The 12,387-nt window shown below is 35.0% G+C and overlaps 1 protein-coding gene across 1 annotated transcript in view; it reads right to left on the bottom strand.

Moving 5' to 3' along the window:
- Positions 1–12,387, bottom strand: part of GNAI1 (G protein subunit alpha i1) — an 88,866-nt gene that overhangs the window by 17,641 nt on the left and 58,838 nt on the right. Inside the window, exons 4-5 of the mRNA XM_065883789.1 lie at positions 7,915–8,072; positions 4,300–4,428 (exon numbers count right to left, since the gene is read on the bottom strand). Coding sequence (XP_065739861.1) covers positions 4,300–4,428; positions 7,915–8,072 — 287 coding nt within the window. The remainder of the gene's footprint in view (positions 1–4,299; positions 4,429–7,914; positions 8,073–12,387) is intronic.

Genomic DNA, 12,387 nt, shown 5'->3' with positions numbered 1-12,387 from the left:
ACTGCAGAAAAGGTAATCCTTGTTTTAAAGTGGCAAAAACTTGGCTTAACTATTCTAGTGCTGGGTATAAGGCAGGACTTGTAAGAGATGAACCTGGATATTTAGATTTAGCTGAGAAAATTTTCAAGCAAAGAATGCAAGGTACAACCTTGGTTCTCCTTGCTGCTAAAGTAAAATGCAAGATGAAGGAGAGAAACTGAGGAGTGAACTAATAAGCAAAGAAGAACCAGACCCACACAGGGAAGAAGGCCAAGGACTGGAGTGATATGACCGTAAGGCAGGGAACACCAAGGACTGCTGACAACCACCAGAAGCTAAGAAGAGGCAAGGGAGGATTCTTTTTTCGAGCCTTCAGAAGGGGCACAGTCCTGCTGACAAACTGATTTTAAACTTCTAGCTTCAACTATCAAAGAATGAATTTCCATTGTTATATGCCACTAGTTTGTGGTAATTTGTTACAGCAGCTTTAGGGAACTAGTATATCCCCGCCATCTTGCTTTATTTCTCTTTGTAGCAATTATCACCCCCCGAATCCTAAATAGTTATTTCATCTCCTCTCCTCCCCCATCCCTAAAACAACATAAAGGCAAAGACTTTGTTTTGGCCACGTTATATCCCATCCACTGGACAAACACACGCACTTCATAAACGTTGAATGAAAGAATGAACAGTGTCTACAGAATATTTTAAAACACTTTCAATCAATAACTTTCAAAACACTTTCAATCAACTATTTTTTACCAATGGCATTTTTCACAGAACTAGACCAAAAACCTTTAAAATTTATCTGGAAACATGAAAGACCCCGAATTGCCAAAGCAATCTTGAGAAAGAAAAACAGAGCTGGAGGAATCAGACTCCCTGACTTCAGACTATACTACAAAGCTACAGTAATCAAAACAGTATGGTACTGGCACAAAAACAGAACTATAGATCAATGGACTAGGATAGAAAGCCCAGAGATAAACCCACACACCTTTGGTCAATTAATCTATGACAAGGGAGGTAAGAATATACAATGGAGAAAAGACAGTCTCTTCAATAAGTGAGGCTGGGAAAACTGGACAGCTACATGTAAAAGAATGAAATTACAACATTGTCTAACACCATACACAAAAATAAATGGATCAATAATAGGTTAGTTTTACCATGTTGAAGATCTAGACCTTCCAGTTATGCTGTGGGAATGTTAAATATAAAAGCACTTTAACTTGATAATCAAGTAATATGAATACAGAAGAAATCTTCAATTTATTTAATGTAGAAATGAATGAGGGTCATTCATATACTGGTCATAAAGAACCTTTAATCTAAGCCACTGCTTCTCAAACTTTAGTGTGCATTAGAATCACCAGGTGGGTAAGTTGATGCTGCTGATCTGGGGACCACATTTTCAGAATCACTGGCCTAATTCATAAGTCAAAGAGCAAAAATGACTAAGAACTAATATAACAAAGGATCAGACTGTGCACAGAGCATTTTCATTATTTCACAAATAGAGAATTATCTTCAAATTCTGAACTTCTATTTCTTTAACCCAAAACAAAGCAAGATTATAGTATGTTCTCCTTCATATGAAAAGATGAGACTTTTGACTAGTATCAAATAGTGAGTGAAATTGCATTTTCTTAGGTTTCTCTTTTTAGAGGGAGCAAGGGGAGGGAGGGAAGATGGAAGGGGATATATTGGCTATCCTGGGCTATGCTGTCTTACCCTCAGACTGTCATCTAATTCCACTGTGACCAAGGCTGAGACAATTCTAGTTGACCATATATAAATACGAACCCCATAAATGACATTCCACCCCAAAACCAACTGCACATTACATTACTAAAGAAAAGGAATAGAAACATGTTATGATGATTTTCTAATAGAAGGGATGCTTTAATTCTATATTCAGCAAAAATATAACAAGATAAAACTGTTATTCCTTTAAAGCAAAATAATCCTCATAGACACTTTGCATAAATGCCTAGTCACAGAGGTGATAATATATATTGTTAAGTTATAATGCCTTATTGCCTCAATTTGAATTTGTTAATTCCCATACCACAAAATAAGTGAAACTGAAATTTTATATCAGCAGTTAAAAATCAGACAATGAATTTATACCACAAAACACACAAAATGATAAGCACACTCGAGTTTCCAGTAGAATTATTCTAAGTATATTTTTGCCCTCATTCTTCTGAGGCTCACTTAATATATAAAAAGCAAAGTTGAAACCATATGTTAGCAATGATAGTAATTTAACAGAATTCAAATCCAAAATAAGACAAAGTTTATTTGAAGTTCCTGACAGACCTATGTTTATCTGTGAGTCAGCAAGTGAAAACAGTAACTAAAAACATCCTGTGAAATTTCACCTCACCCAAGGAGACTAAATAGAGCAAGGTAAGTGGACTTCCTGGAAGGATCATGATGACAGACAACTCCTGATGTTGAAATGGCAACTTTGAGAAACCTAGGCTGGAAGTGAAGTGTATGGTCTGGAAGCAAATGTTTAGGGCGCATCTACTGAAGAACGAAACTGAATTTTGCACAGTTAGACTGCCCAAAGCACCAAATAATTGATGTGACACTTACCTTTGCCGTTTCCCATCATTTACAGAGCTCACACCTCTATGTTTCCTTTTATAGACAGTAACCATTTTATGTATAAACCTCTGACAATGAGCAAGATTGGAACAGTCTGTTAAGAATCTTAAACAAGTTTGCCCTTACCTAACCAGGGGCCTACGTCCAGAATCCTTACTTGCTAACCCTAACCCCATGCATTTTCTCCTGAAACTTCATGGTTAGAATAAAGTCATCATCTGAACGTAACAATTTAAATTTGCTATAGAATATGGTCTTAAAGCAAGGTAAATAAAAACCAAAAAAAAAAAATCAGAATTTAAGGTGTACTAGGATTAAAAAAAGACCCAAAAAAGCTTAAAATCTAATAGTGAATTTCCTTATAATTAAAATCACTTTATAATTTTTAAATACATCTGGCAACAGTTATCAAATAAGACAAATCAGATTATTTCAAATAATACTATTTTAATATTCCTCAGTTTGGTTATTTAATATTCTCCAAATAGGAAGCAAACTATAAGATTTCAATAAGAGATCATACCAGCAGGGAAAGGAAAAAAAAAAGCCCACTGACAGCAAAAAAAAAGAAAACAGAAAAAAATTAAAAGCAAATGCAAAACAGTATCATGTTACAGTACCAAAAGTTACACGGTCAGATAAACTAATTATGATCGATCTCTGTTTAAGAAAGCAGGGTAATGTTTGTTTTTTTGGAGGGAAGCTGCCAGGGAAAACTGAAATTAAATTTTAGTTTTCTGGAAAACTTAATTACATTAATCACTGAATGTGGGATAATGTAGTGATAAATGATAGTAACAAATGTATTATATTTAAAATACTTATGGAGAGAATCAGAGGTATAGTTGCATATATTTAGCTGTGCTCCCCACAACTTGTAATATTGAGCTTCTTTACGAGGTGAGCTGATGAATATCTGTTTTCAATCTTTCACTAGGAGCCTTTCTTTAAGATGGTTTCAGAAATTCTCCTTTACTATCATACTGTTTCAGAGCACTGGAGTTAACTGAAGCAAAATTCAGCAGTTTTTCTCATACTTTGAAAACTGTTACTTATTGGAAAAAGAAAAACATAGTTCTGTAAATCTGAATGTAATGTTTAAATGAACTTCCCTCAGCCCAGTTCATTATACAATGAGCGGACTAGACAAAATGAACTCCAGATTCCCTTTCATTCTAAAGGCTACCACTTAGTGCTTCTCTGTTCAGACTTAAGTTATAGTACACTGTAAATTAAATGAACATTTTTCATCATGAAATAGTACAAACATGAGTTTGCATAAATAAAAATCTTCATGAAAATTTTTAAAAAGGTAACTTTTAAAAATATTTCCATAAATAAGCATATATTCTATCAGTGAAACCTAAAACTGGATGGCAACACTTTCCCAAAATATAAAATATTAGAGCAGTACTTTCTTTTAAAAATAAAAGCCAAAAACTATTTTTATTTAAGTCACTGTGAAAAATATAGGCAAAAGGAATTTGCATGGCTATTTTTTCTTAAATAAAAATAAAAATATTCCTCCTGAATGTTTCTTGACCTCTTTCAGACCAAAATTCTTTTGTCCAATCAGGTGTGAAACATTTTTTGTAATTTCAAACTCTAAACATTTAAAAACTTTTATTAGTATACCTTTTCTTCCTTAAACAATGTGTTCTGTATCTAAATTCATAAATCATATGTTTTGAAGATACTCACTTAAAATGAAGATCTTTGAAAGTAAAATGGGTTTCAACAATTCCTGTAGTTTTCACCCGGGTTCTGAGAACATCTTGTTGAGTTGGGATATAATTTGGTTGTGCAATTCTGTCCAAGTCATTCAAATAGCTGAAAAAATAAACAACAATATGCTAACAGCTAACACTGTCAATAAAGATCATCTAAACCAAAGAGTAAAACATTCTGATGCATGCAATACTCCAGATTACTGAAGTTTTTATATTTCTGTGGAATGATGTAATTTTAAGTCTATATCTTACACAACTCTCACAGAAATGAAAATTTTTATACTTCTCCAGCCACAAAGTTCCTTAAATATTTTAGTAATTCTCCTTGTTGGAAAAGAAAACAAAGTAATAACTTTATGAATATCCAAACTCATGGCACACCATGAATTTGTCCCTTAAAACTCTTTATTACACTTCTTTGATGTAGCACTGTGTTTATGTTCCAGACATTATTCGTTTGATGAGAAATCAGAAAGCCTTCCTAAGTAGTGAGGAAACCTCTGGCCAAAGGCTGAATTCAATATTGTTCCTTTTCAACCAACCTTAAGTAACATACAGGAAAACATGACACATGCTCCTTCCTATACTCTACATTTTACTGCCTCTATGAATCAGTTTTCATATTTTACTTCTCATTGATTTCAGTCACTCATTCAACACTTTCTGCCAATGATGCAAAATACGTTGTGCTATAAAAATGTAGTGGTGTCGTACCATGCAATTCTTTCATTTTGTGTCCACTTATGTAGTAGAATCAATAATGTTACAGTCCAGGTATGGAGAGATTAAAGTGAACCTGAGTGGTTCAAGAGGGCTTCATGGATAGTGAAGGGCATAAATAGAAATCTGACAGGTGCAACGGATAAAAGGGAATGTCACTCACATCAGGAAAAGCAGTAGAACAGTGTGGAGGTAGGAAGAGTCACGTCTTGTATCTCAGAAAGTAAGTCCACTAGTAGGCTATGCATGGAATTAATCCTAAGGTCAGTTGAATGTGGGCAGCATCACTGGAGTGTTTTCTAATACTAGAGTGGAAGAGTCCAAGATAATTTAGACGATACTCTAGGTTTATTATAGAGAGGCACCAACTTTTGCAACTTTAATTGATGTTATCCTCTGAAACTGTTCCTTAGCCATTTAGAATGGGGTCTTACAAACAAAAGGAGCTCAATAAATATTTTATTTCTGGAGATGGGGTTGGAAGGCTATCCTGTGAATTAGTAATCAAAATGTTTTAGACAGTTAAGTCTATGTATGTGATGCTGATACCAGAAGCTGATACCAGAATACATGGATATTATAGCTTGAGTTATCTGTATTATATTTACTGAATTTAAAATAATCAATGTATTACTGCATTGGTGATAATCCCCTAGTACTTCATCTGTGTTTTTAGTTCCATATATATAACATTCACCTTATTGTAAGAAAACCTGACTTAAAAAACAAACAAACAGGCCATGGCTAGATTTTACTAATTGTCCCTTTGAAATAGTGAGCTATTCTTATTTAAAATTTACTGATTACTTCTATGTACATTTCTTTGCTTAAAACTGCTATAGTTCTATTAGCCTCTAAAAATAATGCACATTTATATTTCAACAAGACAAAAAAGAAAAACAGGCACTGTGAAAAACTCCAATTGTTTTAAAAGATCACAAATTTAAAATGTAAATTGGTGGTCAGATGGTCATAATGGGCAGCTTGGCAGCATCCCCTATCTCCGGTCAAGAATTCAGAAATCAAGATAGCTTGTAACTACCACAGGGAAAAAAGATTTTTATGATTTCCTTCATTCTTGAAAAATGGCTCCATTATTGCCATCTTAAGATCAGAACGACCAGTAATGAAATAACGGGGAGCCAAAGTGACACGTTTCTTTCAGAGCGTGTCCAAGCACTGTGCACAGGAAAAAGGGTCTTGGTAAATATACTGAGGGGGGTCCAGAAAGATAGGGGGAAAGGAACTTCAATCTATTGTCCCTAAGAACCACCCCTTAATTATTCAAATAGTTCCCCTTGCTGGGCTCAGCTCAGAGAAACCTTCTCACCGTGAGTGACTTGCACTTAGATCTTTCTGCAGGTTCTGGTGGTGCCAAAGCAAGTATGGTGCACTAAGAGCTGTGTCCTTGCCCTAAGAATTTTTTTTCTAATTTTCTCTTCTGGCTTCTGTAAAGTTTGGTTTACTAATTTAAGGGCATGTTGCGTGATGACCATGTATCAGGCAATGGAGATACAACACTGGGAAAAAACAGACCTTCCTGAATTTACAGTGCAGTGGCAAAGATAAAAAAAGAATCAGACAGTCGCAACATAAGTCAAATCACCTCAAAATAAATGTAAATCTGTGAGTAGTATGGAAAAAAATACATCACATCACGAATACCTAACAGGGAGTCAAAGGCCTACGCATTGAGTCGAAGACTATTTCCTTGTAGAAGTGAGGACACCAGTTGGAGAGATGGGCTACACAGCGATAAGAAGATGTTACATACACATATATAAACTATGTATGTAATAATTTATATGTTTATACACTTGTAAAACACTAAAAATACATATTGAGAAATATAGCACTATAAAAACTGTGACGGGTTACACAGTAATTTGTATTACTTATTCATTCACACTAAATCATTTACCTAACACTGAGTACTCTGACGTGCAATACATGACATGCTATACGATAATACGGTCCTCAGGAGCCACAACCCGTTGGTTTTCCACTGTGGCAAACTAGGTGTATTTACCTGGACCTTCTAATACCTGTCATCTTCTATTTAATCCTCACTTGTGTTCCTAAGAGCCAACAGCTCTGTCAAGAAAACTGAGTAAGTTTGGAAAGTAAAATGAGTGCAAGGCACATGTTTCTAGTCATATCATCTTTGACATTTCTGAGTGTGTGCGCCAAGTAACGGACACAAATCCTTGATTTTTTTTTTTTTTTTTTTAAATTCTACGTGGATCATCAAACAGAAAGCTCCCTGATTAGGTTTTATCAAAACTTCCTTTATAGACTTTTCTGGAGCCACCACCTGGAAAATCAGGGCAGGTTTTTCTTCTAAAAAACTAGACTTAGATATCTGTAAACAATGTCCAATGCAACAGGGCACATACAGTTGACAACTTTCAACTAAATCATTTACCTGAGTACTCTGTGTCACTGAGTACTCTGTGTCTGTCACTGGACAAGTAACTTCTCAGGCACTTAGTAAACAAAAAGCACACAAATCAGTTACCCTCCCCTTTGGCTAGCCCCAGGTAAACTAGAGATACACCCAAATTCAGAGTGAATTTTGGCAAGTTCCAATTACTTTCTTGGAAATATACTGGAAACAGCTCCATTCTGCATGTTTCAATTAGTTACATGAGTCCCTTGAGACAACTTTTGAACACAAGGGAAATATGAGCCTTGCTACCTACACACACACATAAAAAAGACAGAAGTTTTGAAATACTGTCATCCTAAATATCCTGAGTTGTATAAGAATGTGTCAGCCAACTCTGCATTAAAAGTGACCTGGAGGTATACCTGACTTCCAAGTAATTATTCATGATAGTGTAGTTCTGAAGTTATGATTACTTACTATGCTGCAGAATCATTAAGCTGGTACTCTCGGGACCTGTTGAAGCAGGCTTGTACACCACTGTCTTTCCACAATCTCTTTATAACTCCAGCAAGTTCTGCAGTCATAAAACCTTCCTCAGCAGCGCCAGCAAGCACAAAGAGTTGGCGGGCATCGTCCTGAAGATTCAAAGTCCATTTTTATTTAAAAAGTAAAAAGGCAGACACTACAGATAAAGTATATTATAGATTACAAAAAGTGCAATAGTGAATTTCCTTTATGCCTTTTATTGGTGTCATAACTTGGATTTCTCTAAAAGAACCACTTAAAAAATTGGCTTAATCAAAAAAGCATAATCTTAAATCATGAGTCCATGTTTTGTGATATTAGTAACAGCTGTCAAGGCACTAAGGAGCTGAAAGAATGACGACACTTGCAGCTCATGAGAGAATATATTAACCAACTACCCACTGACAGTCTGTTGTACCCTTCTGAGAAAACAGAAGAATGTATGCTTTGCCTCTCCCTTACCAAAATGTTTCTAATCTAAAAAACACATTAACACCATTAGAGGTTATTTTTAGAATCTAATTAAATGTTAGCTTTGTGATATACTTCACAGATGCAAAATAAGTTCAGAGAAGGGAGAAATCAATGTGGGATAAAGCAAGAATAGTTCCACAGAATGGTGTGAGATTTTTCAGAAGACCTTAAAGTATGTATACCTTAAAATCAATGGGCCAGGAGATGGGGATAGCTGTCTGCTAATCCAGGCAAGGAAACAAAATAAACACAGCTCTGGAGTAGAAATACTCATGACACATACAGAAGAGAGCATGCAAAGTTTTTAAATGAAGGAATACTACACATAAATTTAATTAAATTTTGCTTAAGTTTTGAGGCTACAATATTTAGTTATTCTGATCCATAGTTAATCAAGCCCACTAGGTCAGTGTTGTCCAAAAGAGATATGAGCCACTGACACAATTCTAAATTTTCTAATAGCACATTTTAAAAAGTGTAAAAAAAAAAAAAAGTAAAATTAACTGTAACAATATATTTATTTAACCTGTATATAAAATATCATTTCAAAATGTAATCAATATAAACTTGAGATATTTCATATTACTATAGGTATTTAGTCTTTGAAATGTGGTGTTTCTTTTATACGGACAATGCATCTCAAGTCGACACATGTCAAATACTCAGTAGCCATATATAGGTAGTAGCTACAGTGCTCTATAACACAACTCGAATCTTCAGGTAATAACACAGTTAATACAAAAGTAAGGGATATGTGAAGTTACCATCTTCACAAAGATTCTTTCTGGCCTGAGATATGCAGCTTTATGTTAACTGGATACAGTCCATAATTTTTCTCTAGGGGCATTTTTTCCAATGTGGTGTAGTAGCTCTTTATAAAGTGATGGCACACATTATGATAAGGCATACAGAAGGGAAGCATTTGGTGACATAGGCTAGCAGAGGGTACTAGCTGACAATATAAATTCATTTACTGCCAGTTTGTGAAACATTTTCTTTTCAGATGGAACCCATCGTGAGAAATAATTAAGTCACTCAGCATGGGAACGTTATTATTCAAGCATATGTTTCCCTTTTTAGTAAATCACAAGAGAAATGCATGCAAGCAAGTAACACTTGTACCATGTCCTTAATAAACCCCAACAGAACACAATTTCAAGTCATTTTTAGCACCATTTACCGAATTCCAGTAAACAGTTATTCAATTTTCCAAATGACTTATGAGAAATTTCTAAATTTGGTTATTTTTATTTTTAAGTGACATCAAACATACTTTTCTCCAACCATTTTAGAAAAGTGCTTTTCACTTAAGTGAGCTTTAAAATGAGCTTTCATTATGATATATTTATTCAATCTCCATAAAATGTGTTGACAGAAAAGACTAATGCCCTCTGATATGGGTCATAAGATCACGTTCTCTTCAAACTTTCCAGGAAAGAAGCCTGAAGAAGAGACCTGGGAAACTGTAGAAGCTCTATTTATAAACTGCGGCATTCAAAAATGTCTCCTCTTCACAAAATGTAAAGAAGCCTCTTTTCCTTAAAAAACGAACTGGAATACTCCTCTCCATGTCATTAGCAGGACATTCAGATGTCTGCAGATGAGCTTTAAGTAATAAATTTAAGCAGGAAGGTACTTTAGAAATTATTCTACCTAATTTTTTGTTTTGTTTAAAAAGAACCTGAGACATAGATTGTGCAATATATTTAAAGTTCCGCAGGTAATTAGTCACCCAACCCCACGTATTAGTCAACAATTACTAAGCAGCCACTGCCTAAGACAAGATAAATCTGACAACTGCAGAATGATGACAATAATCCTATCTTGTCATGGACTGAAGTCTTTTCAAGATTCATTTAAAATGTTACTTAAGAACATTTAAGAAAGAAAGACAAACTTGAGTGTACTAAAACAGTATGACATAGTGTCGAAAAAGGGTAGGGATTACTAAAGGGCTATAGGTAAGTAAAGCAGTTTACAGGAACTCTTTCTGTAGTGTTAAAAAGAAATTTATTTGCCAGGCAATTATTTGCAAGTAGCAAGGGAAAAAATCCTCGGATGTAGCCGAGTCAGTATGTTTTCATATGACTGAGAACTAAATGAAAATAAGATGGTTTGAAGAATGTAAATTCTAGTTCATATAACTGCATGTTTGGGGAACTCAGAAAGGAGATACAAAATGCTATCCTGTCAAGAGACACATAATAGCCTCTTCTCGGTCAGGGAGCACCTGTTAGTTAGTGACAACACATTTTATTTGAAGCCGTCACCTATTTTGTGAGAATTATGGGGAAGAGAGGACCTTGAGGGACCATGATGGCTGTCTTCTGATATATCAGGAATCATCAACGGTAAGAAAGAACTGACTTTGTGCTTAGGTACAGAACAGAAAAAAAGAATTCTGAGGGCAAACGATACCAGATTTCAATTCAGTAAGAACACTTTTTCACAACCAAAGCTATCCAAAAACACAAAAAAAGGAGGGAGAGTGAGAGACTGAAATTGTTAAGCAAAGGCTAGATGAGCGTTTCAATAGAAAACATCAGAAAGCCCTTCTACAATAGAGTCTAAGTAATATGATAAAGGAGTGTCAAAAAAAATAGTGCACCTTTGGATTTCTGACCACAGGGATAATGTACTGATGTCACGATTGATACAGGTACAGAAATCCTTAGTTTCAATGGTTTAGGATAATTATTTCATTAATAACATCAGGCAACAATACCGAACACCACATACAATGAGAATTACTGTCATATTTAATCTACCACATTTCTAGAGCTGTAGTACAATCACTCCCATAAATTTTTTTTTTTTTTTTTTTGCGGTACGCGGGCCTCTCACTGTTGTGGCCTCTCCCGTTGTGGAGCACAGTCTCCGGACGCGCAGGCTCAGCGGCCATGGCTCACGGGCCCAGCCGTTCCGTGGCATGTGGGATCTTCCCGGACCGGGGCATGAACCCGTGTCCCCTGCATTGGCAGGTGGACTCTCAACCACTGTGCCACCAGGGAAGCCCCACTCCTATAAATTTAAGCCAGTTATACTGCTTTCACCAAAGTTAGTGTACTGGTAAGGAAATCTTGAGAACTTTAGTGAAGTCACCTCTCCACGGCGGCTGGTGCTAATCCCAGATGTTAAAGAATTGCTTTAAGAAATAAACAAATGTAAAACTTTTTTTCTCTAAAAACACAACTGTAACCAAAGTAAAAATGACTGAGGCAAGGAAAGAGGAAGTTGTTTTTCTTTTCTTCCCCCATAACACTGCTTAAGGGGGAAGAGGTGGGGGAAAAAAGTAAAATCATCTAAATTAATTTTAACTAAATTGCAGACGGCAAAATTTTTGACTAAACTGCAGTGAGCATGAGCTTCATTATGTCAAGAAGAGAAATTATAATAAGTATGTTACACAAATATAACTTTTATGTATATATATATATATGAATCTTATAACTATAGCTTTAATTTTCAAATTAATAAAATAAACAAACTCTTCTTTGTATGCACAATAGAACCTATTGTGAAAAGATAGACAAACGTAATAAATAATACATGAACTGAGCAAAGCAGAAAAATACTGTGCTGGAGGCATATAATACATTTCAAATGAAGGTTAGTATCACTTTGTCACATATATAAATCAGTATTTCTCAGAATCAAAAACAACATAATATTAGAACTTCTTCATCTTAGTTCTCAATGATAAACCAGACTACTACTATAAATAATTCAAACATTCATCTGGAAAAATGATAAGCAGAAATAACTAGAAACATTTTGAAAAAGAATACTGGGGACAGAGAGCTGAAATGATCAGATATTAAAAGTCTACATACAATATGTAGAACATCTAGTATTAATGCAGATCAACAGGGGGAGAAAAATCCCAAATGTGAACTTACATGACAAAGGTGGCAAAATAAATCAGTAGGAAAGAATACAATTATTAAAAAA

The sequence above is a fragment of the Phocoena phocoena genome, chromosome 9, assembly GCF_963924675.1.
Source record: "Phocoena phocoena chromosome 9, mPhoPho1.1, whole genome shotgun sequence".
Classification (NCBI taxonomy): Eukaryota; Metazoa; Chordata; class Mammalia; order Artiodactyla; family Phocoenidae; genus Phocoena; species Phocoena phocoena.
Note: the sequence above shows the minus strand (reverse complement) of the source record. Positions and strands in the feature narration are given on the sequence as shown.